The sequence below is a fragment of the Cnephaeus nilssonii genome (assembly GCF_951640355.1).
Source record: "Cnephaeus nilssonii genome assembly, chromosome: 4".
NCBI lineage: Eukaryota > Metazoa > Chordata > Mammalia > Chiroptera > Vespertilionidae > Cnephaeus > Cnephaeus nilssonii.
In genome coordinates this window covers 88698963-88726577 of record NC_137075.1, presented here as the reverse complement: position 1 = coordinate 88726577, position 27615 = coordinate 88698963, and the positions used below count along the sequence as shown (strand labels likewise).

At 39.1% G+C, this 27615-nt stretch overlaps 1 protein-coding gene and 1 pseudogene across 4 annotated transcripts in view; both read right to left on the bottom strand.

Annotated features, from left to right (window-relative positions):
- LOC307098124 (large ribosomal subunit protein eL21-like) overlaps positions 1-27615 on the bottom strand; it is a 77375-nt pseudogene that overhangs the window by 20632 nt on the left and 29128 nt on the right. The gene's annotated exons all lie outside the window — the stretch shown is intronic.
- Positions 1-27615, bottom strand: part of GPATCH2L (G-patch domain containing 2 like) — a 58488-nt gene that overhangs the window by 25694 nt on the left and 5179 nt on the right. For 2 of the 3 annotated variants that reach the window (XM_079768659.1, XM_079768660.1), the window contains 5 exons: positions 15556-15620; positions 8735-8911; positions 6750-6826; positions 2926-2993; positions 1408-1462 (listed from right to left, as the gene is read on the bottom strand). In XM_079768659.1, coding sequence (XP_079624785.1) covers positions 1408-1462; positions 2926-2993; positions 6750-6826; positions 8735-8911; positions 15556-15620 — 442 coding nt within the window. Of the gene's footprint in view, positions 1-1407; positions 1463-1515; positions 1556-2925; positions 2994-6749; positions 6827-8734; positions 8912-15555; positions 15621-27615 lie in introns of all 3 variants that reach the window. The other variant, XM_079768661.1, reaches the window with a different exon arrangement.

Sequence of the window (27615 nt, the reverse complement as noted above, 5' to 3'; positions counted from 1 at the left end):
TTTCCTTATCCTAGCAAATGTTTCCAGTGAATAACTGGTTAGCACATACCAGCAGCACAGTGTAGTGAAAACAGAACAACATTAAGAATTAGAATAACGAATGTTTAGTTCCAAACTACCAACTGAGCTGTCATGTATTAAAAACTACATAATCACTTTAAGCTTTACTATCCTCATCTGGGAAATGAAAGTACTGCTTTCTGTCTTACCTATTGTAAAGGACTTTTATGAGGGCTGAATGAAACATTGCTTTAACAGTTTATAAAGTAACTAGGGGCAGCTCCTGCATTGAGCATCTGCCCCCTGGTGGTCAGTGAACATCATAGCGACCGGTCGTTCTGCCGTTCAGTCGATTTGCATATTAGGCTTTTATTACACAGGATTTCAGTTTATCATCTATAAAACATCTATGGACCTCAAAAAGTGGTTGCAAGGATCAAATGGGACACTATACACAAAAGTACCTCACTTTACCTTTGATACTTTCTTTGGACTTTTTCCACAATAAATAAACCTCCCCAAAATTTCAGAACTAAAGACTGAAAGAACTCCAAATGGTTATTACAAAAGAACTTAAGGGAATACAAACTATGGAACTGTTCTCTGTGTCAGAGGTTCCAGTCACGGTTCTATGAGCTCTATGACTTGGGACCAACAGATTAAACCTCATCTGTAAATAGTACATCCCCAAAGATCCCCTCTGCCTTTAGATCCTCTGATGCAACCACGATGAGCACTCTAGCTTGGAGTTCCCCAAACTAAAGTCTTTCACATACGACCTTAATGACTTTTTCCATACTTGGCCACCACCTGCACTATTTACTTAATATTTTTATATCAATTATTATTATTCAGCATTGTCTTTACTCTATTTCTATGAAATAACAAGTTTGATATAATGATTACATCTATTTTATAACTAATCACCAAGATAAAGCAACCTCTCTTCCAAAATCAAAAGCTTCAAACATAAAGGAACTATCGATAGTTTTTAAATTATGACCCCTACAACAAAGGGCTATATGTGCCGAGGGCTTTCTCAGTGGGTAGCTAGGGACAAGACTAAGAGGGCAAGGTTCTAAGCCCTCAACCCCATTTCACCCAAAGCAGCTCTACCTTCTTCTGTTTAATGTGTATAGGCTTCAACAGTTTACTTCTCAGCACAAGAGTCTGCTGCTTAACTAAACAATAAGCAGCAAACTCTTGTGCTGAGGTTCATTCTGATTTCTTACTGCAAAGTTTTGAACTAAAATAAAAATGGGATTCCTATGAAATATGTGTTACAAGTAATAAACTAAAGATTACAGCTGAACTTAACAAGTAGCTACAGGTCTTATCAGTGAGTACCTATTCTTGGGCAACAGTCCTCCAAGAAAATGAGAACAACACAGGGAACAGGAACCTTACCTCATGTGCACAAGCAGAAAGGGAAGGAAAATCAGAAGCCAACACTTTATTCTTTCTAAAGAAAAGAAAATCAAGTGTAAAATAGAGACAATAAAGAAAAGACCTTACCTGATTTCGTTCCCTTTTCCCAGCTGATGGTAACCAGACACTAGAGAGAGGGAGAGAATAACAGTGAAGAAGACATAAAAGAAGTGGTAGGAAAATTACAGAGAGAGGGAGAAGATAAAAAGGTGTTGGCATAATGAAGAGAAGACAAAGACAGAAATGGGAATAGATGGAATTTGAGGAGAAAAGAGATGTGCCCTAACCGGTTTGGCTCAGTGGATAGAGCACTGGACTGCAGACTCAAGGGTCCCAGGTTTGATTCCGGTCAAGGGCATGTACCTTGGTTGCGGGCACATACACAGTGGGGAGTGTGCAGGAGGCAGCTGATTGATGTTTCTCTCTCTCAGCGATGTTTCTAACTCTCTATCCCTCTCCCTTCCTCTCTGTCAAAAAAATCAATAAAATATATTTTTTTAAAAAGAAGAAGAATAGAGATGTTAATGTGTTTGAACTTTTTGCAGAAAATAACTCTTCAAAGGAAAAAGCCTTGTAATGGAATGTAAAAGACTGGACACTCTACAAATAAACCTCTGATTACACTGTGAAAACAATGCTCTCAGCTGTGCAGTGACAACAGGGTCTCCAATTCAACGAGGGCATAAACTACATGCACATCTTGTCTATTTTGTACATTCAAAGTTCACTCAGGCTAGATAGGTATAGATCATAACTGGGTACTGACCATGACATGTTCAGGAGACATCAAAGAGCCAATCATGTTAGGGGGCCAGGCTGTCACAGGAAGGGATGGAATAACTTTTCCATAGCTACACACAGGCTTTTAGTTGTATTTATCACAGTAGTTAGGACAAAAAAAAATTTTTCTATATAGAGGTCTAAAAATGAGAAGGGAATATAAGCAAATGTAGAGGCAATCACCCATTTTGAACAGAAACAATTTTAAGAGACAGAAAAATTAGTTTAAAATGTAGCATCTTTATTGGAGGCTACTTTTAAAATGCAGCACCTATAGATATAAAAAAGCAAAGAAATAAAAACTAGTCTAGAAAGGAAAAAAATAGTAACTCTCATAGGTTTAGGGCATTACCCATGTTGACTATTAAGATCTCCTCTTTCAGGCCCTAGCCGGTTTGGCTCAGTGGATAGAGCGTTGGCCTGTGAACAGAAGGGTCCCGGGTTGGATTCAGTCAAAGGCACAGGCCTGGGTTGTGGGCTCGATCTCCAATAGGGGGCGTGCAGGAGGCAGCCGATCAATGACTCTCTCTCATCATTCCTGTTTCTCTCTCCCCCTCTCCATTCCTCTCCGAAATAAATAAAAATATAGTAAAAAAAAACACAACCAACTCCTCTTTCAGCTATGAAGTCAGATTTCTAGGTTCCTTTATAAAACTTTCCACTTCTTCCTTCTCCAAGGAACAGATTAGAATATCCAGTAAATACATAAGCACTTACTCTTTCTGCCGGGAGTCACTAATGATGTGGCCTAACCTCTCAGTACCCAAAGTACTTATGCTGGTCTCCTGAAAAGACAAGGAAGACAAGAGTGTCATCTAAGCACAGAAACAAATACATAAAGCACAACCTGTCATCAAGCTCACACTTTCCCATAAATGTGCCAGCAACTTCAAAGGCACATGTCAAATGCCAATCTTAAAATCCAACAGCAAGTATATTTCTTTTTATGAGAATCTAACTTAAAAGTATTTCATGCTGCCCTGGCCAGTGTGGCTCAATTGGTTGGAGTATCCCATGCACTGGAGAGTCGCAGTTCAATTTCCAGTCAGGGCATTTACCGGGGTCCCTGGTTCGATCCCCAGCCCAGTTGGGGTGTGTGCAGAGGCAACCAATCTCTCTCTTTCTCCATCTCCCTTCCTCTCTCTCTAAAAATCAATTTTTTAAAAAAGTATTTCATGTTACCCTAGACTTACTTTTCTTTAGTCTTTCAAAAAAGTTTTTTGTAGGGAGCGGCTCTAAGGTCAAGCCTCGGGCTGACCTGTGGCAGGGCCACAAACAAGTCCCAGCCTCGAAAGCAGAGCTCTCCTAGCATAATTAAGCCTGACCTTGAAGCCTTCCCTAATTCCTTCCTAAGTAGCTAATGGACTTTGGGAGGTGCAGCGAGTGTCGCCTAAACAAGAACATTTGTATACATGTTAATCTACTCTTGTTTTAATCAGACTATAAAATAAAGCATCGGTTTGCAGGCTGGGTCTTTTGTGTCCTCCTCCAGGCACAGGAGATCCACCGAGCCCCAGCTGTATTCTCTTGTCTGTCTTTTCTTCAAGCCTTCACCGCCCCTCCTCAGGTTCACCCTTGGTCATGCTGGCGCGGCACAGTTGTTATAAGCATTGTTTAGTATATATAGTATATAATAGTAATATCTCCTGGAGTTATTCAAGTATATAGAAATAAAAACACTTTTTTTTAAAAATCCAACAGCAGCTCATTTTTAACAGACCAGCAGCACATCCATTTACAGAGTCCTCACTAGTAATACTTAAATATCTACTGAGTAAATGTATATACATAGTGAAGGATTTTTGCAACTTACAAAAACTGTCACCTGTATTTTGTCTGTTAAATGTTATCTCTTAAAACAAGAAATAGAAGTTTGCATAAATTGTTTTCTAAATTTGTAGTTTTCGAGTTTGCAACATGAAATATTACCCTAACACTACAAGCAATTCAAAACCTCATCATCTCCAAAAAACTGGCAAATGGCAGAAGGCACTCGCCCTTCATTTAACGTGAGCATATCTACACTAATAATAGAGAAATATGCAAATTGACCATACATCCACGACGCCCACCAACCAATCAGGAGTATGCAAATCAACCCAACAAAGATGGCGGGTTAATTTGCATACACGGGCGCGGAGCGAAGACTGAAGGCTCCAGCCCGAGCAAAGACTGAAGACTGAAGAGGCTTGGCTTCTCCGCTGCGTCCAGAGAGGAGAAGCCTCAAGGCTTGGCTTCTCTGCTGTGGCTGGAGCAGAGAAGCCAAGCCTCGCTGCAGCCGGAGCAGAGAAGCCTAGCCTCGAGGCTTGGCTTCTCCGCTGCGGCCAGAGCGAAGGCCTGGGTCCCGGGTGCCGGAGGAAAACCGGTGCCGGCAGCCAGGGGAAGGAAGGCCTATTGCACGAATCTTCGTGCAACGGGCCTCTAGTTTACACTGAGTATCTATCACAGGGCCTGGGGAAGCATACCAACAGTGTATAAATAAGAGTTATACACATATGAGTGTTAAGATGAGGGAGTGTAAGTCATAGGGCATGCATGTCAAGAATGTCAAGCCTGCTACTCAAATGCATTTGTTTCTGGACAAATATTATCTGTATTCATCTATGTGCATAATTAGCTTAAATATTAGGATACACATTGTAGCAGAACTGACTAATGAAAAATCAATTTGAGGTCAGATTTTGGGCAGGAGTGGAGGTAAATGAAAAGGTTTCACATACTGTATTCTTCATACTCTTCATCCCTATACCTGTGCCTCCTGGTCACAGACACAGAAATGGTAGTGGGGCCAAGGGAAAAGATGAGTGAAAAATGAGCTATTTGTTACAGCAAAAAAAAAATTATTAACTTAAAGTGCCGTAATGTTTAAATTTACAGTTTATTACTGTGTAAATTACAAGCAGTACTTTGCGTAATTAGCAGCTCGCTAGCAGGGAGCTGTGAATGAAACTCATTATTTATGATTACAATTTAGAAAAAAATTAGAGGCATGGGGAGGGGGGGAAAAGGGAGGCAGAACAGTGACCTCTGCTAGAAATGACAAATATCCCTTTAAGGTGATGAAGATGAATTAAACAAGTAAATATTATTCTATTCATTTGCAATCCTTAGAGACATCCAAAAGGCCCTAGTTTTCTTCCAGGCAAACTAAAGGAAGCCTTCAAGTTGAACTGATTTACTTCCATGGAAGTGAAAGGCTCTTATTTTTATAGGAACTGAAACAAAGTAAGGTAGGTGGTAGGGAAAAACTGTTGTCAAGCTTAACCAATAAAGAGAAAAAAAATCAAACCATCTCTCTGTTTCCCACTGCCAACCTCCTGCTTCCTTCCACCCCCCTATACTCACTTATACCCTGCTAGCTGTCAAGAATAAGCACTCAGAATAACAGGCAGCTTTTTATTGTCAGGAAAATGAGCGACCCAAAAGAAGGCATCGTTCTCCCAATAATCAAATGTCTTTCTAATTAAACATTTGAAATTGAATTTAAAGATAAAAAGAATCTAAGTTCATCTGGATTCTCATAGATGAATACATATAATAAAAATGGCCTCATTTATTTTGTATGACTACCAGTAAAACTTCAAAAAATAATTCCCTGATTAAATTATAAGATAACAACTCTCTGAGGTAAGCCAGACTGTGGCTCTGACTACTATATATAACCATATATATATACTGACTACTATATATAACCTGCCACATAGGCATTCTAAATGCTTACTGAGTAAACCAACTAATTAACGCTCTAAAATGCCTCTCTCTTTCTTACTCTTTGCCCACCATCATCTTCTCTGAGTATGAGCCCCAATCTTAACCTATATTCAATCTCAAAGCTAAAGTGAAAAATAATTTTTTTAATTTAAATAAAAAAGAGAAGTAGACCGGGTTTCAACTCTCTACTCAGCCACTTCTACCTGGATAACATCAGACATTACTGAATGTCTTTGAACCCAAGTTTTTTTCACCTGCTAAAGGGGAATAGCACCTTTTTTCAAGGTTGTTGGGAGGATTAAATGAAGTAAGTGCCGGGCACAATCACTGGAAAAGGCAGACCTGAGTAAGCAGATATTCCTCCCTCATGGCCAGTGAGGAGGTTTTGAAATTTGAAAATTTTTTTCCAAGTTTTTTCTTTTTAATGAATTTTAGAGTAAAAGACCAAAGACAGGACAGAAGAAGCACCCATGAATTCAGGAGGAGTCATAAAAAAGTCAAGAGTGTTTTAACTTACATAATAATCATATAAGATTAATAAAAAAACAGAATAGAGAAAGATCAGGCCTATAGATTTATAGGCAACAGATACTGTCATAACAACAGTATTTGCTTTGTCAGAAGTTCTATATGAATTAAACTTCATCCTTTATGTGTTTATCCATCCATATCCTACATAACGTTCACTCTTATGAACTTGCAAAATATTCTAGTTTGCTTAATTAATTCCAGGATGATAATGTGCAGCACCTTTGATTATCAAGAGGCTACACAAATCCCCAAAGGAATATTATCCTCCCACTGAGCCTGTAAACAGTAAGAGCCATCACCTTCCCAACAAGCCTCCTTCGCCCCTTTCTGAGACATCGAGCAGCTCCAGGCAGACGATTCAAGCGAGAATGGTACCCTAAAACAAAAAAAAGGCAGTCCTCAGTAACTGAATGTAGAAGATTCATTAGCAATGACATGCTTCTAGTAGACCAGAGTCCTTCTCACCCAGGATCTACTAGACTGACCCTTAAACTAGTATCACCAGGCTATCTGTCAAGGATTTACTACCTCCATCTCTTTGTCACCAGTAGTATGATCTCAGGCATGTCACTTACCTTTGACCTAGGCATCCTCATCTGTAAAAGAGGGCTATCTGCTTGCTCAGTCCTATCTTATAGCGATGTTTGAAACCAAATGAAATAGCACATGGAAGGTACTAATAAACTAAAAAAAGAGCCTAACCAGTGGTTAAGGACAACAGGGGGGTGGGGGCATGCGTGGGGAGGGGTGTAGGGTGGGAATGAGGACAAATATGTGATACCTTAATCAATAAAGAAATTAAAAATAAAAAATAAAAAATAAACTAAAAAAAAACTAGACAAATATATGAGGCATTATCAATAATTTATAAGTTAAATGCTAGTTATTACTTAAAGCTATTCTAATTCATGAAATAATGGTAAAAATAGCATGTATAATCCAATCCCATTTTTCTGACGGCTGTATGTGTTTTACACATAGAAAAGACAACTGGAAGAACCACACCAAAATGTTATCAATGACACTGTCTCTGGATATGGGATTATAGGCTATTTTTAAGTTCCTTCTTGTTCCGATTCTTGCTTATTTGTGTATATTTCAACTAGTCCATAAAGAACTTTTAGACATGGTCATGGAAATGTTTGATAAACATTATTAAGTAGCAAACAATGTTCCTCAGGCAGAGAGTACTCTTTACCAAGAACCAATTTCTTTGAGAAGGCCTTTCAACCACCACATTCATCATAATGAAATGCTACAGGAGTTTACAGCTCTTAGTGAAATTCTGATCACCAACAGATGCTCAACAAATACTTGATAACTGACTAATTGATTATTAATTACTGAGAATTCTACAATCATAAATTTACAGAGCTAAAAGAAACCTCTCAAACAGTTTTATTCAATGTTGAGAATCACTGATCAATATCTTAAATGACCCTGAGACCCCAAGGAAATGAGGTGACTGTCGGTCACAGAGCTAGACAGACACTCCCAGACAGTCTTAACACATTTCCTTCTCCCTGTCCAGCTCCTTCCACTCTACTTTGCTACATCATCATTGAAGGAAAAGCAAAGGGAAGAAATGTGTATTTGTGCTAAAGCCCACAATAAGAGAATTTTTAAAATTTAAAGAATATTTTTAAATCATCCATTCAAAAAGTGCCACTGTGCCCTAGCCTGTTTGGCTCAGTGGATAGAGTGTCAGCCTGCGGACTGTAAGGTCCCGGATTCGATTCCAGTCAAGGACACATCCCCTGTAGGGGGCATGTAGGTGGCAGCCAATCAATGATTCTCTCGCATCATTGATGTTTCTCTCTCTCTCTCCCCCTCCACTCCTCTCCTGAAATCAATAAAAATATATATATTTTTTAAAAGCCACTTTTACTTGTATGTGAATGTTCTCACTGAAATCTGTTCTCTTCTAAGACCCAGTGCTTCAGGCTTCCAGTGAGCACTCAGTAGCCCATCAGTCACAGCAGGATAAACAGCCATTACACGCTTCCTAAAACTGGCACAAATGGCAACAGCAAGCTGAAGGAATGCCCTCCTTTCTTACAGGACATTGATTTAGGTATGAATAAAGGATTGACTTCGGTAAGAATAAAGAGAACCTCAAGCTTCAAGACTCACGCTTGAATCCTCTAGAAAAATCTCTGGACTAGCTCCAAAATTCAGATAGTTAATACATGCTTAAAGGAAGGAATATGCGTACCATGGGATGATTCTCCCCCAAAGAGAACCATAAAAGCGTGAAGTATATTTTGGTCTCCTCAGAACTCACCTCTTTGAGCTGGCCGAGAAGGTAAAAGGAATGTGGAGTCTGAAAGTTTATCCAGTCCAGAATCCATTCTTTCTACTTCAGAGCAATGATCAGGAGTCCACTTGGGCAGAAGATTAGGGACAGTGAATCCTGGGACACACTCTCCTTCATAGAACCAATCACTCTGCTCATCATCCCCTAAAGTAAAGAGATCATTTTCATAAGCTGGAATATTAACATGCTCTATCAAAAACCAAATGGGAGAATAACCTCTCAGTGATATAGGTTTAAGAATACTTTTAAATAAAGTCAAAGTACAAAAAACTGTTCTGATCCTTCTTCTTTATCCATATTATGATGAAAACTGGAATACCAAACTGGAATGCTTTTAATAGTACAAAAATAAAGCTGCCACTTACTGAGCCTTTACACCTACCACGACCCATGCTAAAAATCTATAAATATGTTATTTCTTCCAAACATTACACTAACTCCAACTTACAAATGAAGCAACTAAAGTCCAAAGAAGTCAAGTTCAGATGGTATATGATGAAGCCAGGATTTGAACTCAAAGCCTGACTAACTCCAAAGCCTTTACCACAAAAATAAACTGCCTCCTACCATTCTCAGGGGCATAAATGAACTTGGGGATTCAAAGCCCACAAATGTTTCTCAATTGAAAATTAGCTGTTTCTCAATAAGAAAACCCACTGCGTGAGAGAACATATTTGCCAATGTTATTTCCGATAAGGGTTTAATCTCTAAAATTTACAGGAAACTCATACAACTTAACAAAAGGAAGATAAACAATCTAATCAAAAAATGGGCAAAGGACCTAAATAGACACTTTTCAAAAGAGGACATACAGAAGGCCAAGAGACATATGAAAACATGTTCAAAGTCACTAATCATCCGAAAGATGCAAAACGACAATGAGGTACCATCTCACACCTGTCAGAATGGCTATCATCAACAAATCAACAAATGACAAGTGCTGGCAAGGATGCAGAGAAAAAGGAACCCTATTGCACTGCTGGTGTGAATGCAGACCGGTGCAGCCACTGTGGAGAGCAGTATGGAGTTTCCTCAAAAAATTAAAAATGGAACTCCCATTTGACCCAGTGATCCCACTTCTAGGAATATATCCCAAGAAATCAGAAACACCAATCAGAAAGGATACATGCACTCCTATGTTCATAGCAGCACAATTTACAATAGCTAAGATTTGAAAACTGCCTAAGTGCCCATCAGCAGATGAGTGGATTAAAAAACTGTGTTACGTCTACACAATGGAAAATACTATGCTGCTGTGCTGTAAAAAAGAAGCACTCTTACCATTTGCAACAGCATGGATGGACCTGCAGAGCATTATGCTAAGCAAAATAAGCCAATCAGAGAAAGATAAATATCACATAATCTCACTCATTTGTGGAATATAATGAACATTAACTGATGAACAAAGATAGAGCCAGAGAAATAAAACATTTTAGAATATAGTAGAAGTAATCCTGTTACTTCAGATTTTTAATATCTTCTACAACTTTTATGATATTATACTGTTAGTACAGTTTTGGAAATATTATTATATTTTAAACCTTTTTTTGGAAATATAATGTTTACTGCATGTAACATTATTATATTTAAAATATATATATATTATATAAAATACAATTGTTATAGCTGTTTCTGAGGGATCTTTTGCTATAGTTGGAATTTCTCATAATAGGCGAATAAAGAATGTATATCCATACCTTGTTTTTTTCCTTGGTACCTCATTAATGGGACAGAAAATCATCTCGACACTAGCAATCCAAGCTATCAGGAAAAAATACTATCCAGAGACAAATAATATAGTCCCCCAAGGTTTATGTCAAGAAGTTATTTCATTTGCCCAAGGCTCTTCAATAATGACAAAGGCAAGACTAAATTCATATGTCCAGGTTTTTGGCTCAAACATCTTTTTATTGGCTATAATAATAGCCTCTCAGTTTCCAATAATTTATTCCTGCCAACAAAGATTAAAATAGATAACTTTATGTCTGCTCCACCCCCCCCCCCTTCAAAATAGCAAGGATGAAGGAAATTATTGCAAGAACATTTAAGGAGTTCATAATATACATTCATTCTCTAAGGTATACTGGATCCCAGGGAAACTTCTCGGGACATGCCCATCACATGAAGTAGCAGATTCATGGGCTACTAACACCGAGGATAATGATAACTCTTAAATCACTGTGGAGATCACTAAAAGGGGAAACGAAAGCTGCATAGTTGTGAATAGCAGCACATATTAACACTTTGTTCTCTTAAAAAAACACACCACCAACAGCTGTTTCTCTTAAGCAGTGGTTCTCAACCTTTAATGTGCATCAGAGGGCAAGTAGGGATTGTTGAAACACAGACTTCTGGGTCGTATTCCCATATTTTCTGATTCAGCTCTGGGCAGGACCAAAACTGCATTTCTAACAAGTTCCCTAATGATACTAAGCTTGTCTGGGGACCACAATTTGAGAACCACTACAGCATCTCATCAAATAATGTACATAGATGAATTAAAGATAGACATTAGAATCCTGCTATATAATAAAAGCATAATATGCAAATTGACCGAACAGCGGAATGACCGGTCGGCAGGGGGTCAGGGCTGGTGAGCAGCGGCGCCAGGCCAGCCAAGGCATGTGCCAGCAGGCAGAGGGTGGGGACAGTAATGGGGGATGGGGTGGGCAGCGGCAATCAGCAGTGGTGGAGGGGCGATCGGGGTAGGGTGGGGGGGCGCAGGGCCGGCCACTCACCGGCCAGCGCCGTCCCCTGATCAGCCCACCCATTCACCTCCTGCAGAGGAAGGCCACCGGTGGCAGCAGTGGCAGGGCAATGGGGGGCAGGGCTGGTCACTCGCCAGCCCAGTCCCCTGTTCGGCCCACTGGTTGCCTCCCACAGAGGGAGGCCAGACTGTGGCTTAGGCCCGCTCCCTGTGGAGAGCGGGCCTAAGCCGTTAGTCGTACATCCCCTGAGGGCTCCCGGACTGCGAGAGGGCGCAGGCCAGGCTGAGGAACCCTTCCCACCCCGAGCCTCTAGTTAATAATAGTTTCTCTGCATTTCACCATATTAATTCCTTTCTTATTCATAAGCATTTCTTAGGCCATTTAGTAAAACAGTGTACTCAGCTAGATCATGTTTTCTGATAACAAATGGCAAACTATCATGGAATGTTTTTTGGTTCTCAAGCATTCACTCAAGATTTTTGATAATATGAAAAGAGACTCACTGAACTGGAAGCAACCTTGTGAGATCATCTAGACCCATAGTCTTCAACCTGTGTTCACTAGGATGCCTGATGCAGGAGCTCCTCAAAAGAGTGCTGCCAGAGAATAAGGAAGAGGCTGAGTGGATCAGGCTCCTGACACTCTGCTCCTTTAGGACCCTGCTTTAACCAAAATAAGTTTAGCTGTTTTACAATTTAAGGTTCTATGTATAACTAGAGGCCCGGTGCATGAAATTCGTGCACTGGGGGAGGGGAGAGTTCCCCCTCAGCCCGGCCTGAGCCCTCTTGCAGTATAGGACCCCTCAGGGGATGTCCGCCTGCCGGCTTAGGCCTGATCTCTGGCAGTCAGACATCCCTCTCATAGTCCGGGACTCTTGCAGTCTGGGACCCCTCGCTCCTTACTGCCCGCCTGCAGCAGAAGCAGGAGAGGCTCTGCCACCACCACTGCGCTTGCCAGCTGTGAGCCCAGCTTCTGGCTGAGTGGCAATCCCCTTGTGGGAGAGCACTGACCACCAGGGAGAAGCTCCTGCGTTGAGTGTCTGCCCCCTGGTGGTCAGTGCATGGCATAGCAACTGGTCGTTCCGCCAGTGGTTTAGCCGTTTTGGTCAATTTGCATATTAGGTTTTTATTATATAGGATTCTGTTTGAGGGGGGAAAAGGAGAATTTTCCCTGTCAACTGGGCTTCCCAATAATTATTTATTAAGAGCTCACTATATGTCAGGTGATGTGTTACCTATTGTAGTTGCAAATAATTTTTATTTAATCCTGTCTTTGAAAAACTTCAATGGAAAAGACACGCATCTATCTATAAACAATAATGTGATATGGTAAGTGGTGAGAAAGCAACAAGTACAGGAAAAGAAAAGAGTAAGGGTTCTAGGAGATGGTGCCTACACTGAGAGTATCAGTCAGAATCCCTTCAGGAAACACATGCACATTTAAATGGAGTAACTGAGACTTTAATAAAGCGCCTATTTACAAAGGTGTAGTCAGTATTAAAAGAAACCAGTAAGGGATGGTGAAGCACCCTGGAGCCAGCACAGTGAGAAGTCTTTACATTACTAGAGCTAAAGGAGCAAGGGGAAAGAATGGCTATCAGAGCCCAGAGAAAACTGTGGTTATAGGAGAAGGCTGCCCAACAGGAGTGGTGGCCTTCTACAAAGGAACATAACCACAGCCAACCAGCAGTGCAACAGAAAGGGAGCCAGGAAGAGCTATACTCCAATGTAGCAGACAGCATTATTGCTCCCACCTCCCTTTAATAGAATAAATAATACACCCATGCATTTTGCCATGGGATTCTACAGAGCCTTCCCCTTAAGGCAGAGCACACTTCTTCATCCCACAGGCACTGGGCTTGGTCATATGACTTGCTTTAGGTAGAATATTAACAAATGTGATTCAAGCAAAAGCTTTAAATATTCATGCATGGCCTGGCTTGGTCACTTGGCATTCATGTTCTCTGCCATGCGAAGTCCACGAGTCATAGAGCCACTGCTTCTTTAGCCTAGTACCCAGAATAAGATACACTGAATAGATACAAACCTAATGTGAAGCCTGGAGACCAGCTGAGCCAGATCTATTGAATCTCAGCTAATCCCCAGTCCCAATGTAAAAAATAAATGTGAAAAAACACTGAAATTCTGGGGTTGTTAGTATTATCATAATAAAAACTTGACTATTATACCCAATCTCATTTACCTCCCTCTCTCCCTCCATTCTTCTGCAGATGCCACCTCTTGGCCAAACCCATGAAGGCAGGAAAACCCACTGATGTAGTCCACAAATATGTCCCAGAGAGGCAAAAGGAGAACTGTGTCTTGGTGGATGAGCAGCCATTCAAGGAAAAGTGATGAGATTTCAGGCAGAGACCAACATCAACAGACATGGAAGCAGGAAATAACATAACTATGTGCTGAGAACTCTTAAGCATCTAAAACATCACCATAATATGTGAAGTTGAGGGAGAGACAAAGAAGAAAACTGGGGCTACAATCTTCCATGATAAACCAAGGACTTCTTATCAGTGAAAAGGTTTTCCAAAGGCCCAAAACCTAATCTATTGCAATAGGTCCACCCCCTCTTCCACCTCTGTATAATTACACAACATAGCCTTTAAGAGACGCATTATGATACTTCATAGCATTGCAGTAAAAGCAAAGAAAAAGAACAAATATTAGAATTCTGAACAGTATGCACCAGGTCACTCATGGACAGACAACCACACTTTCCTGGTATGAGATAAAAGAATAAAGGCCCTGGCAGAACCTACCAGGGAATATACACACACACAATCTCAAATGACACCTAGCTCCCTCAGCATTAGAATGGAACAGAAATGTACTCACAACTTCCATATAGTAAGGAAGCTTAACAAGTCCATCCATGCCCATAACTACTCTGAGGCATGGGTGAGAAACCACCTTCTCCATGGTTTCTCTCTCCAAATCGGGACTTGGATCCTGAGTCTCACAGTCCCAGGATTCCTTCAATTACTAGAGAGCCTATCTGTATCAACCAAGACATGTAGCCACTGTGTCTCTGTCCTTCAATCACTTACCCCTTGGAGAAAAATCATTGGATTTCATATCTAGAAGGGACTTTAGAGATCTACAAATTCCTGATTTAGAGTAAGAAAACTAGTCCAAGGGAGCTATATGAAATTCTTATTGGCACACAATTTGTATGGCCTTAAGGAAGTATACAGGATAAGAATAAAGTTTCAAATTACTTAGGTAGTAAAAATAAAGAATTGATAATTAACATATATTAGCCTTATTCAGTGTTCTATGCTAAACTTTAGAAAGAAGATGTTTTCTATAATATATTCATTCAGAACACTGTGGTCATCTATAATAATAAAAGCATAATATGCTAATTAGACCAGACAGCCGAACGACCTTCCGGACGAAGCTGGGGCTGCGAGGGCTGAGGCAAGCCACCGCAGCTGCGAGGGCTGAGCCCCTTGCACAAATTTCGTGCATCGGGCCTCTAGTTTATAAATAAGGTTATAAAAATAAATTACCGTATTTTCCGGCGTATAAGACGACTGGGCGTATAAGATTTTCCTGGGTTAAAAAGTCGTCTTATACACGGGAAAATATGGTAGTCCAATATATCTAATCCATTATATCTAATCCCATCAATATAGTCCAATATACCATATTTTCCGGCGTATAAAACGACTTTTTAACCCAGGAAAATCTTATACGTCCAGTCGTCTTATACACCGGAAAGTACGGTATTCCTATATGAAAATAAGAATAATTTAGTATCTAATAAAATGCAACTTCCCAAAGTCCCATCCTTGACACCATAATCCCCCTGGACCAATGATTCTCAAAGTCTGAACTACCTGCATAAAAATCACCCCAGGTGCTCATGGAAAATGCAGATTCCAAGGGACAACTCTAGAACTATGTGATTTCTAGGAGTTTGAAAATTTGCAGTTTTAACAGTTCCCCAGGTGGCTCTTGCATGCCCTAAAGTTTGAGAACCACTGCTACAGACAATCACCATATTCTCAGTGACTCACTCCTATAATCATTAGAATCTTCCTAAAGCTGGGATCAAGATTACCTTGCCGTCCTTCATCGTTGGTAAAGAGCCCTGTGTCACTGCTGCTACATACACTGCTGGTTTCACTGAAAAAAAAAAGAGTAAAACAAAGAGAAGACATCAGCTCCAGTCAAATACAAAACACTGTCTAATGTTCTTCTGGTTTTCAAATCAAAAGTTTCCCTAATTTCATTAGCCAATCAGAAATGAAAATTTCATGGTTAAGTCATTGGGAAAAGTTTATTTTAAAAAATTCTAAAAGTTTTATTTATATCTCAAAGTACTTTAAAAATATCTAATCTAAAGCCACTTTGTTAGTTTACCATTAGAAAGCTATTTATTAAGGCTCATAGAAATAACCTCAACCTGTTTTGGTATATTAAACAACATAAGTTTACAAATTTATCAACTAATTTTTTTTCAGTATTACCAACTATCAGTTTTAAATGAAGCTATCTAACTTTAAGACATCTAGCATATCTCAAGTTTTTTCTCCCATTTACAAAGCAGCAAACAAAAATCCATAAACGAGAGTTATGAGTGGGGAAATCAGTATGACAAAAGTTATTATTTTCTAAATTTTATGTCTTCCTTCATATGAAGCATATATAATAAAATTCATTTTCAAAAAGGAAGTTAAGATATAAAAATATAAAAACAAACTCCATTTGAACTCATTGAAATAAAACTTTTGCTGCATAGAAGTCTATCCAATAAGTTTCTTTTTCTGAGCTATTGCTAACAATTAATTCTGCCTCTTCTGAGGCTGTATTTCTTTCATCTAATCATTAAATTTGATTTATCTGATTCAAGAAAAATTTCTCTATTCTTTATATTAGCTGTTTCCTTGACTGGGAGTATTTCCTTCCAAGGCAGTTAATTTTTTTCACCTGCTCTAGAAGATGGACGGAACTAAAGCAAGAAGAAACATTTTCACCATGCTGCATAAGGCTTGGGAAAAATCCCAACCTACATTTCTCGACCAAAAATCTGAAAATATTTTGTATTTTGCAATACTTCCAAATATTTTGGCAATACTAAATCCTAAGAATGTTGAGTAAATTAAGTAGCAATGCTCTCCTCACTTAAGCTTGTCTCTGAATAATAGACCTAAGAGATTTGTTGCAGCAAGAGCCAATAAAACATATCCAGTTTCTTTAAAGGTCCTTTCATTTTATTTTATTGTGGGAACAAGTGGGAACATTCTCAGGTGTCATTGTAAGAAATGTCTTACAAAACTATACCACGGGATTCTGATGGATTTAGAATCTTCAAAGAGCTCTGCAGTTAAATCCAGAAGACATCTTCACAGACTACTGCATTCTTCCTACGTCTCAGTTCAAAGAACTGTGCCTGCTGAACTTAATGGTTTTGTTTTTGTATTTTTAGCCAATTCCTAAAAATATTACTAGCCTAACTCCACTGAGTCTTAACTACATACACATCTTCTCATATTACTACTTTATTGTTCTTATTTTACCTCGAAAATAAAGCAAATTTCATATTTTTAACTCCTCTTGATATGAAGGACGGTGGGCCATGGGACAGATATTCTGTTCTACCATCGTGTTATATTCTTTATTGGCTAGCAGTAGCACCAACTGAGACTTAGGGGTTAGCAAACAACAGCCAGTTACTTTTGTTTGGTTTTTAGTTTTATATCCCTGCGGGCGGGGGGGGGGGGGGGGGGGGGTGTGTCAAAAGAACATTTTGTGAGATATGGAAATGATATGAAATCCAAATTTCAGTGTTCATAAATACAGTTTTATTGGAATACAGCCACACTCATTCATTTATATATGGTCTATGTCTTTTTTCACACCACAAATACAAAGTTGAGTAGTTGCAACGGAGAACATACTGCCCACAAAGTCCTAAACTATTTACTATCTGGCTCTTTACAGAGGAAGCTTGCTGATCCCTGCTGTACATGTATTACAAGTTCAACTCTGCAATGTCTATGGTCCCTTCTGCTTAAATATTTCCAATTAAAAAAATAAAACTGTTGCTTTATTACAAAATCTATCAATTCTTTTCTCTATTCTTGTCCAACCACTGGTAAGTACAAGATACAGTGCTTCCTTAGTCCTTTTTATCCATGGATTTCATTCTCTCCTCATATTCTAAATAAAGGAGACAAGCTCAAAGAAAGATGTTGGGTCAAAAAGGTGTTGGTAACCTAAAACCTTCCTGTCACTGTATGTTTTCTACTTTTGTCAACAGCATTTAAGGAGACTCTTCTTGAAAGATTAGCTTGCACTAATTTCTATAAGTTTCTATATGCAGTTAATTAGAGTAATGGTAATGATGTCATATAGGACTATCACCAGGATTTTAAGATTATGATCAAAGGAGATATTTTCTTCACCAAGAAAATGACTTATGTCTTACAGAACACTTATTACATGGAAGTATCATCATTCCACCAGTATCTGGAAAGGACTATTTCATTTGATAGCATCTGCTAAATTTATCCCTTCAGAAGAACTTGTATTGTAGAAATCTAATGATATATAAGAAATTGGTAGCATAATTTATCAAAAAGAAAAATACCAGGAAGTTCATGGCATATTTGTATATAAACACTAGAATACAGCACGCAAAATGTAGTGCTAGCTATAAAGTAGAACCAAATATTTCCCAGTCATAGGCCACGGTTGTCCAGTCCTGCAGCCTTCCTTCATTTATGGCTCAGAGATTATGATTTTAAAATAAAATCATCTCCAAAGAGTACATATAGATGGCCAACAGACTATCAGAATGACTATCATCAATAAATCAACAAACAAGTGTTGGTAAGGATATGAAGAAAAGGGAACCCTAATGCACTGGTAGGAATAAAGACTGGTACAGCCCCTGTGGAAAACAATATGGAGGTTCCTCAAAAAATTAAAAATGGAAGTGCTTTATGACTCAGCAATTCCATTTCTGGGTATATATCTGAAGAAACTCAAATTCGAAAGAATATATGCACCCCTACACTCATCGCAGTATTCTTACAACAGCCAAGCTGTCCATTAATAGATTAGTAGATAAAAAAGCAGTAATACAGCCCTGGCCAGTTTGGCTCAGTGGATAGAGTGTTGGGCCTGCAGACTGAAGTATCCCGGGTTAGATTCCAGTTGGGGGTGCATGCCCAGGTTGTGGGCTCGATCCCCAGTGGGGGCAGTGCAGGAGGCAGCCGATTGGTGGTTCTCTCTCATCGTTGACATTTCTGTCTCTCTCTCCCTTTTCCTTCCTCTCTGAAATATATATATATATATATATGTATGTATATATATATATATATACACACATATTTTTTAAGCTGTAGTACATATATACAATGGAATATTACTAGAACATAAAAAAGCATGAAATCTTAGCATTTGGGACAGCATGGATGACCTAGAGGGTATTATGCTCAGTGAAATAAGCCAGTCAGAGAAAAACAAATACCATATGATTTCACTTATATGTGGAATCTGAAGAACTATATAAATGAACAAACAAAACAGAAACAGATTCATAGATACAAAGAACAGACTGATGGTTGCCAGAGAAGAGGAGAATAGGGGACTGGGTGAAAAAGGTGAAGGGATTAAGAAGTACAGGTTGGTAGTTACAAAACAGTTATAGGTATATAATGTACAGCATGGGAAATATAGCCAATAATATTGTAATAACTATGTATGGTGCCAGAAAATGAAACTTATTGGGTGGGATTCTATGGGACCAAAGCAACTGAACCACATCCAACTGAAATAATCAGATGACTGGGCATGGCACCCACTTTCAAAGAAGTGGATTATCATAGGAATCAAGCCTAATAAAATACTATTCATACTTCTTGTCCACTTAATTAATTCCAGGACAAACACTGTTAGCTAAACATTGTAAACTTTGGCACTATTTTAAAATGCTCTCATCTGAACTGCTTCTATTTCCAAGTTGTGAAATGAACTGTTTGCCCTTTTGAGAAGCAATTAGAAGGTATTGTTTTTAAATTGGCAAAAACTCTTAGTTTTTAAACTACATTATTTTTATTCTATAGAATAGATCAATATTTTGGTCTTACAAAGTTCTCTAAATTTGCCCTTGCTGGGTAGTTCAGTTGGTTAGAGTGTCATTACTATATGCCAAGGTTGAGGGTTCAATCTCCAGTCAGAGCACATACAACAAGCAACAAGTTAATGCATAAGTGGAACAACAAATCAATGTCTCTCTCCCTCCCCGGCCCCCTCAAATCAATAAATTAAAAAACTAAACAGTTCTCTAAATTTGAAACTCATGCTTGTTGGAAAAAGCAGAGTCACTGAAGTAAAAAGCCAATCTCAGTACCAGAAACATCTAGAGCAATAGTTCTCAACTGGAGGCAATTTTGGCCCTCACAGACCCTGGGGGCCATCTGGCAATGTCTGGAACCATTTTTGTTTGTTTGGACTCAAAGGGAGGAAAGGGGAGTTGATGTCCTTCTGGCATCTACTGGGTAGAGGCCAGGGATGCTGCTAAACACCCTACAATGCACAGGACAGCCCTTACAACAGAGAATTATCTGGCCCAAAACATTAGTACTGACAAAGTTAAGAATCCTCATCTAGAATGATGAACAAAGTGGAGAGATGGAGTGGTGCCATGGTAAGAGAAACTACTTCAGAGGAGAGAAGCCTGTGCATTTTGCAGGGTAGAGCCAGCCTTCAGGGACAAAGGTGTCACTCCCTTGCCAGGGGTGGGCCAGGACCTCAAACAGTCTCAGGCCTCCAGATCCCAGGAATCATGAGAAGGCAGTTGGATCTTCAGGCAAACTGGTAGAACTGAAATTACTCAAGCGTTGTACAGATCCTCCTCTGCCTAGCACAGGCAGAAAGGAGATCCTATAGTCTGGGAAGAGAGAGATCCATGCTGGAAAGGAAATAGATTGCTCATCTCAATGTGCCCAATGCCTAGCATAGCACATGGCACATGACAGGCATCCAGTAAACGTTACGCAAATGAAATGAACTCCTTCAAATCAGCTCTGCTGCTTCTCCTTGCATGGCCTTTGTGGTGTATCACTTTACCTCACTAATCCTATTTCTCTGCACATAAAATGTGGATGGGTTGTTCTGAGGATGTGAAGATATGAACCCATTTTGTAAACACTAGAGCACTGCAAAGGATGAAAGATTAGAAAGCGACTTCTAGGGTGCTAATTCTTGTATGTGCCCAAATATTATTTTAGAAGCTAATAGTAGTAATTCCCTCACTGACATTCTTATTAAAATAGTCATCTAAAATCTATGGGGCTCTCAATTACATTTCAATTTTAAAAATTCTATGGGTCTTGAATCTATTTTCATTTTAAATGGAAAAGTAAAATGTAGTCTATGAAATTTAATATTTTTCCCATGGGGGGCGGGGGGAGACTGCTCTCAACAGATTCTCTAAACTTCAAATATCTCAAAAAATGGTTTGGTATTGAATTGAGTTTATTAAGGAAATTATTCACATAGAAGGCTACGATTAATTACTGATACAAGTAATATCATGTCCTGAGTTCTACTGCAGGCCAGGCAAAGTATTAAGTGCCATATATTCATTATTACATTTCTTCTACCCCACAACTCTATGAGGTAACTATGTCAACCTCATACTACAGATAAAGGAATGACTCAGAGAGGTTAAGCACTTGTCCAACATTACACAGTGAATAACCATCAGAGCCAGGGGGGTATATCTCCTAAGCCCCATGTGCTTGCTGAATGATCCTCCCTTTGAAATCAAAGTAAAAACCTTCTCCTAATAAGTTCTGGGGAAATAGTAGTCTGAACTATTCCTGAATTTATCTTCTTACTAAGTTAGGAGAGAAATTCAAAAGACCAGTAGCCATCTGTAGTAACTAAACTCGCAGATGACTCACTTCCTGGTATTTCACACCCTAGTTGGGCTGTGTAACCAACAGCACAGGCAGAAGTAATGGTATGTCATTTCTGGTAATAGATTTAATAAGACTGTGGCTTCCATCTTGGGTACTCTGGAGACGCCTCCCCTTCCCTCCCCCCATGAGTGAGCTTAGAAGCGAAAAAGACACCAAGACCTTGGTCCAACAGCCCATAAGGAAATGAGATCTGCCAACAGCCCTGTGACTAAGCTTGAAAGTAGAGCCTTCAGCCCTAGTCAAGGCTTGAGACAACTGCAGCCCCAGCATTTGAGAGCTAAATTTTAATGCAACAGTATGAGATTCTGAACCAGAACCACCCAGCTAAGCTGCTTTCCAATATCTGACTTCAGGAACTATAAGACTTAGATGTTTGTGATTTAAAGCTGCTATGCTTTAGGGCAATTTTTCTGCAGCAATTAATAATACAACATCTTTATGAATTCTTTTTTGAAAATAACTCCCTACCTTCTGGCCCTCATGAGCAGCTTCTATTTTCAATAAGACAAATCTCTCTAAATTCCCACAACTGGAAGGGAAAAAAACACAGCTTGTCCTCTGACCTGAGAGCTTGCTAGTTCTTTCATATTCCTAACTACAAGGACTGTAAGTTAAAACTGAATGAGAATAGTTTACACCTGTCTCGGTTACAATAAGGATGTACAGAACAAGTTTATCATCTATAATCAAAATTCAGTATCAATAAGTTACCACTCATTTTTTACTTATTTAAGATTACTCATTTAAGATTATTAACCAACTCATTTAAGATTATTAACCAACTAGAGGCCTGGTGCACGAAATTCATGCACTCGGGGGTGGGGAGGTCTCTCAGCCCAGCCTGCGCCCTCTCGCAGTCCGGACGCCCTCAGGGGGTGTCCAACTGCCGCAGAAGCGGGAGAGGCTCCTGCCACCACAGCTGCGCTCGCCAGTCTCGCCAGCTGTAAGCCCAGCTTCTGGCTGAGCAGCGCTCCCCATGTGGGAGCACACTGACCACCAGGGAGAAGCTCCTGCGTTAAGCGTCTGCCCCCTGGTGGTCAGTGCATGTCATAGTGACCAGTCGTTCCTCCATTTGGTCGATTTGCATATTAGCCTTTTATTATATAGGATTAGCTCAATAAGAGGTGCCTCATTTATCTACTTTTAAAAGAAATTAGCAGGATAGAGTTTATGGCTTACATCATCATGCTAAAAGATTAGTTTTCATTTTAATTAAATACATAACGGTGTACTTAATAATAATTTTAAATTGTCTTAGAATTCAGAAAAACAGGAAGAAAAAAAAATGTCACTCCTAGATCCACTGCCCAAAGATATCTCTGCTCAATTTTTCCCCATCTTTTTTCTGGGTCGAGGTGGTACATTTATAACCATACGTAATCAGACTTCTAAGAATGAAAACAAACATGACTGAGGTTTTTCAGAGAAATATCTCACATCAACTGTAAAATTATTCCCATAATAAATCATGAGATTGTATAATGGAGTGTTTCAGTTTCATTCAGTTGGCACCATGTAAGCAGCAACCTCTCCAGTTTCACAGGTTCATTACCAAAGCCATTGCAGACAGACTTTGCAGGGATCATGATTTTGCTCAGGACTCTGCTACTGAGCTGGGGACTGTGCCTTAGAAAAGTCCACCCATCCTCCTCTAAGATTTACCTTTTCTTAGAGCTAATAGTGATTCATCTTTGGTTAGATAAAATGTCTTTTGAGAGTAAATTTTTAAAGGGCATACATTCTGAGACATGTATATCTAAGAAGGTCTTTGTGCTCCTTTCTATGTGAAATCTATCTTAGCTATATATAAAATTCAGGGACGAGGGGTAGGGGAGTAATCTTTTCCCCACTCAAGACAAATGTAGCCCCTCACATTTAGTACTATAGGGATGAATGCCAGTCTTATTTTTCTCATCCCTTTTAAGATTTTTCTTTATACAGTACTTGCTCTATCCCTACTACCAATGTAGAATGCAAAAATATGCCAGCATATATCTAAGTACAAGTCTCTTTTCATTAGTTTTCCCTTTTATTTATTATACTTAATTATTTTATTTAATTATAATTAATTATTTTTCTCTTCAAATCTATTTTTTAAATCATTCTTCTATTCCAATGCATTGGATTGTTCCTTGGGAATATTCACATATTCACAGACTGGGCTTCAATTCTCTGTCCTCCTTATGTATCATCTTCTCTCTCATTTTTTAGCTCCTCTCTGCATTTTGGGAGGGCTTCTGAAGTTTTCCACATCATCAACGCAGTGTTCAACAAGTTGAACTATCTTTCATTTTAACATTTCAAATTTCCCTACAATTTTCCCTCCCATAACACTGGTTTTCAAATAGCTATTTTTCTGTCCTTATGACTTACTACTCCTGTTCCAAAGTGATTATACCTCTTTGCATCCTAATGAAGATTTTCAAAAATGCTCTCCTGCTTTCCACTGGCAATCATTTTCAAAGATGTGATCTTCCTCTGAACTTGAAGGATGACCTCTTTTCTTTATTCTGCAGAACTTGTTCAAAGACCTCTTGTTCAGATTGGTTTACCTAGAATGTGGTATTTGCCAACAGAAAGGGTCTGTAAATTATCTTCCCATTCTGTACTCCTTTGGTTATGGGTAGTAACATGCTCTTCTCACCTCTACAATTGGCCAAGAGGATGTGCAGAGCCCCTAGTCTAATTCCCAGTGTCACTGGTGGGCTTTTATCTCAGATGGCTAATGTTGGACTAAGACAGGATCTTCTAACACTCCCTGCCTGATTCTGACTCCATTTTAGGAGTCTGCAATAAATGAAGGCATAGAAAACACTACAATTCTCAGAATGCTCTATCATGAGTGCTTTTTCCGTCTCTGCCGATGCCAACAGTAAACTTTATTTTTGGAGACTCTATTTCCTGGGACTCAACATGCTGTGACTACTTCCTCCTTACCCTCAAACACAGATATATACACAGAAAACACTAAGATTCCTTATCCAAGTATATTCTGGGAGTTACAGCCTCCAAATAGAAAATGAAAGATAGTGATCAGAAAGTAAAGGATGGAACAACATGCTGGCTCAAACAGCAGCTGCTCAATTTTCTGATCAAAATAAGCCTTGCTTTTCTGAACCAAGAGCTGACTACAGAGAAAGGATGCAGGGCCTCGCTGTCCACCTGCAGGGAAGGCTCAGCACTGCTGAGGAGGGCTTCCAACTGCCTCTCCAGTATAGCTCTATCAACCTTGTAGTTTGGGGAAATCTTGGCAAAAGGCCAACTGTCAGTCCTCGTTTCTGATGACATGTGTGTGCAATGTTTTATGCCTTTGTAAGTATCTTAGTGGGCAGTGGAGGCTGCTTATCAGGTGCTTTATTTAAAAATGAAGCTACAGTGATGGGAAGGAGGTTGTGACTGAAAAGAATTATAGACTCTCAGTTTTGCAGGGGCTTTAGAGGTCATTCAGTTCAAACTCTCCAACTTCACAATAACACAGTAATTGGTCACCAACCCCAGGCTTGAATCCCTCCAGTGATCCAGAACTCATTACCTAGTGAAACAATTCACTTCATTTTTACAAAGTTCTAATTTTCAGAATGTTATATCTATACTGAGGCAACACTTAATTCTCTATACTTTCTATCTATGAGTCCAAGTTCCTTCCTCTGGAACCACACAGAATAATTCCGGCATTTCTTTCAAGAGGTAGACATTTCTTTCAAGAGACAGATCCTCAAATACAATAGTATCAGATTCACCTCCCAAGTTGTCTATTTTAGTTGTTCCTAAGGATGTACTAACAGAACTTTTGCTAAATCTACATAAGAACACTATGCTAGCTATTCAATACTCTCAAATGCAAAAGTATCATTTACAACAATGGTAATATACTGTTGGTCAGCATCCCTATTTACAGAATAGAAAACAGAACATCCTCAACCTACATATATTCTTTTCTACAGCTCCAGAAACCCCTGATTAATGACCTCCACTCGCAAAGGAGGCTACTTACCTTAACCATGAAATAATGAATGTTATTGATCCAACAAGCTACTGCTATAGAGTGATATTGATCACCCAATCTTTGGTTAAAATGGTCCTCATTTAGCAATTTCACTGTCGCAAACACCTGGAGCAAAGCCCGCTCATAATTAAAGAGTTTGGGGGAGTTAAAGTGAGAGGTGATAGACAGAGATCTCAGCTTTCTGCCATTTATTCTTGCTTCTGAGCTATTGTTTGTGTCAGAAGGGATATTGATTTTCTATAAAAATAAGAAAACAAGAGGCACCAAGGGGCCGCAGAAGGTCAGCTCGGGCTGGAGAAGGGGGGGAAGGTTTAGCACTCTATCTCTGTCACTTGCCTTCCAAGAGAAAGGAGTATTTTCTTTCCTGTGAGATCAGCCTCTAATATATCATCAGAGGAAGGCTCCTAACTGCAACCTCAGGCCATCACCAAACCAACTCATTTATGAAAGAAAAGAAGTTAAGCTATATTCAAAGAGAACAGATGAATGATGTGTTAGGAGAGAATAGAGCAAAATTAGGCTATAAATCACCTAATTAATAACTGCTTTATAGGCAATTTGAATAAAAATCAGTAGAAAGTAACTTTACAAAAGAGTTGTTCCATTTTAGAATGGAACACACATGCACAGAAAAATAATAAAATAATAACTGATCTTTTTGCAGGCATAAGAAAGCTATTACATCACAACCACTTTTAGTTCTTCAGATCTCAAGGGACTGGCTGGTGTAGACTTGAAGAACAGAAAGAGAAAAAGCAAAAAGAATTCTTGGTTACACTTAAAAGGACTCCAAGTTTAGTTACCGGTGAACTTAAGGAAATTAGAAATAAAGCTCTCTGATGGAGACATACGGTTTTGATCCTAAAACACGTAATGCATGACTTTTATAAGAACTCTTCCTATCCATTGAGTCTAGGCTAAGCTAAATGATCAATTCATCCTAATAATTTTACAAGTTGGATCATATACAATCTGACAAACCTCAATACAACTGATAAAAAGTAAAGTTCTACACTTTGATCTGTGAATAAATTAGCACATCCAAATAAATTTATGAAAAGAGTAACCAAGCCGAAACCAGTTTGGCTCAGTGGATAGAGTGTCGGCCTGCGGACTGAAAGGTCCCAGGTTCGATTCCGGTCAAGGGCATGTACATTGGTTGCGGGCACATCCCCGATAGGGGGTGTGAGGAGGCAGCTGGTCGATGTTTCTCTCTCATCGATGTTTCTAGCTCTCTATCCCTCTCCCTTCCTCTCTGTAAAAAAAACAATAAAATATATTAAAAAAAGAAAAGAGTAACCAAGAGGATTCTTGGAAGTATCTCTTTTAATGCAGAAAAACTAAGAACATTTTGACAGAATCAACTCAACAAGACGGTACAATATCCAAATCATACACTATTATCTACTTAAGCACACTCTAATGCTACTCCTGTTTATAAGGTGTGCTTAATAATTGAGGGCAGAAGTTTTTATTTCCACTTTACTATTGAGAGGCTGAACATAATATGCAGTGAGAGTAAAAATTTCCCCTTTCCCCTCAGAGTAGATTTAGGGGGAATAAATACAAACACTTCTGTTTATAACTACAGATGACTCAACATAATCAAAGCAAATTTAGGGCTCTAAATAATCAGATTCTAAAGAATTTTTTTTCTATTTCTGCTACTATTCCACCCATTATTCCCCCCCATAGTTGGCTAGCTGCAAAGACTTTGGCATCCACATCACTGAAAAAACTCTAAAGTCATGAACCAGGGAGATAGACCAAAGGGGGAAACAAGGTCTCCTCAATTTGAAAAGAGTAAGAAATTCCGAAAGACTTGCTGCCGATTTCAATTTATCCAGGCTCTCGGATAACTAGAATGTATATTCTCACCACCTGACTGTATGAGCAATAGATGGGGTAAGAAGGAATCAGAAAAACCAAAGTACCTCACTGCTAGATTATAGGCTCTACATTTAGAATCATACATCGGCTATCTTAGAGTAGAGAGAGTTAACAGTCTCCCTCACACACACAATTATGTCATAGTTTAATAAGAAATTCTGGGGAAGAAATATACACAAGCTATCATCCCAAAGGGCTATTTTTAAAATCACCATTCTCAACAGTAAGATTACTATTTGGTATGTATGCTCAATATTGAAACAAACTGGACCACCTCAATTGAGATTTT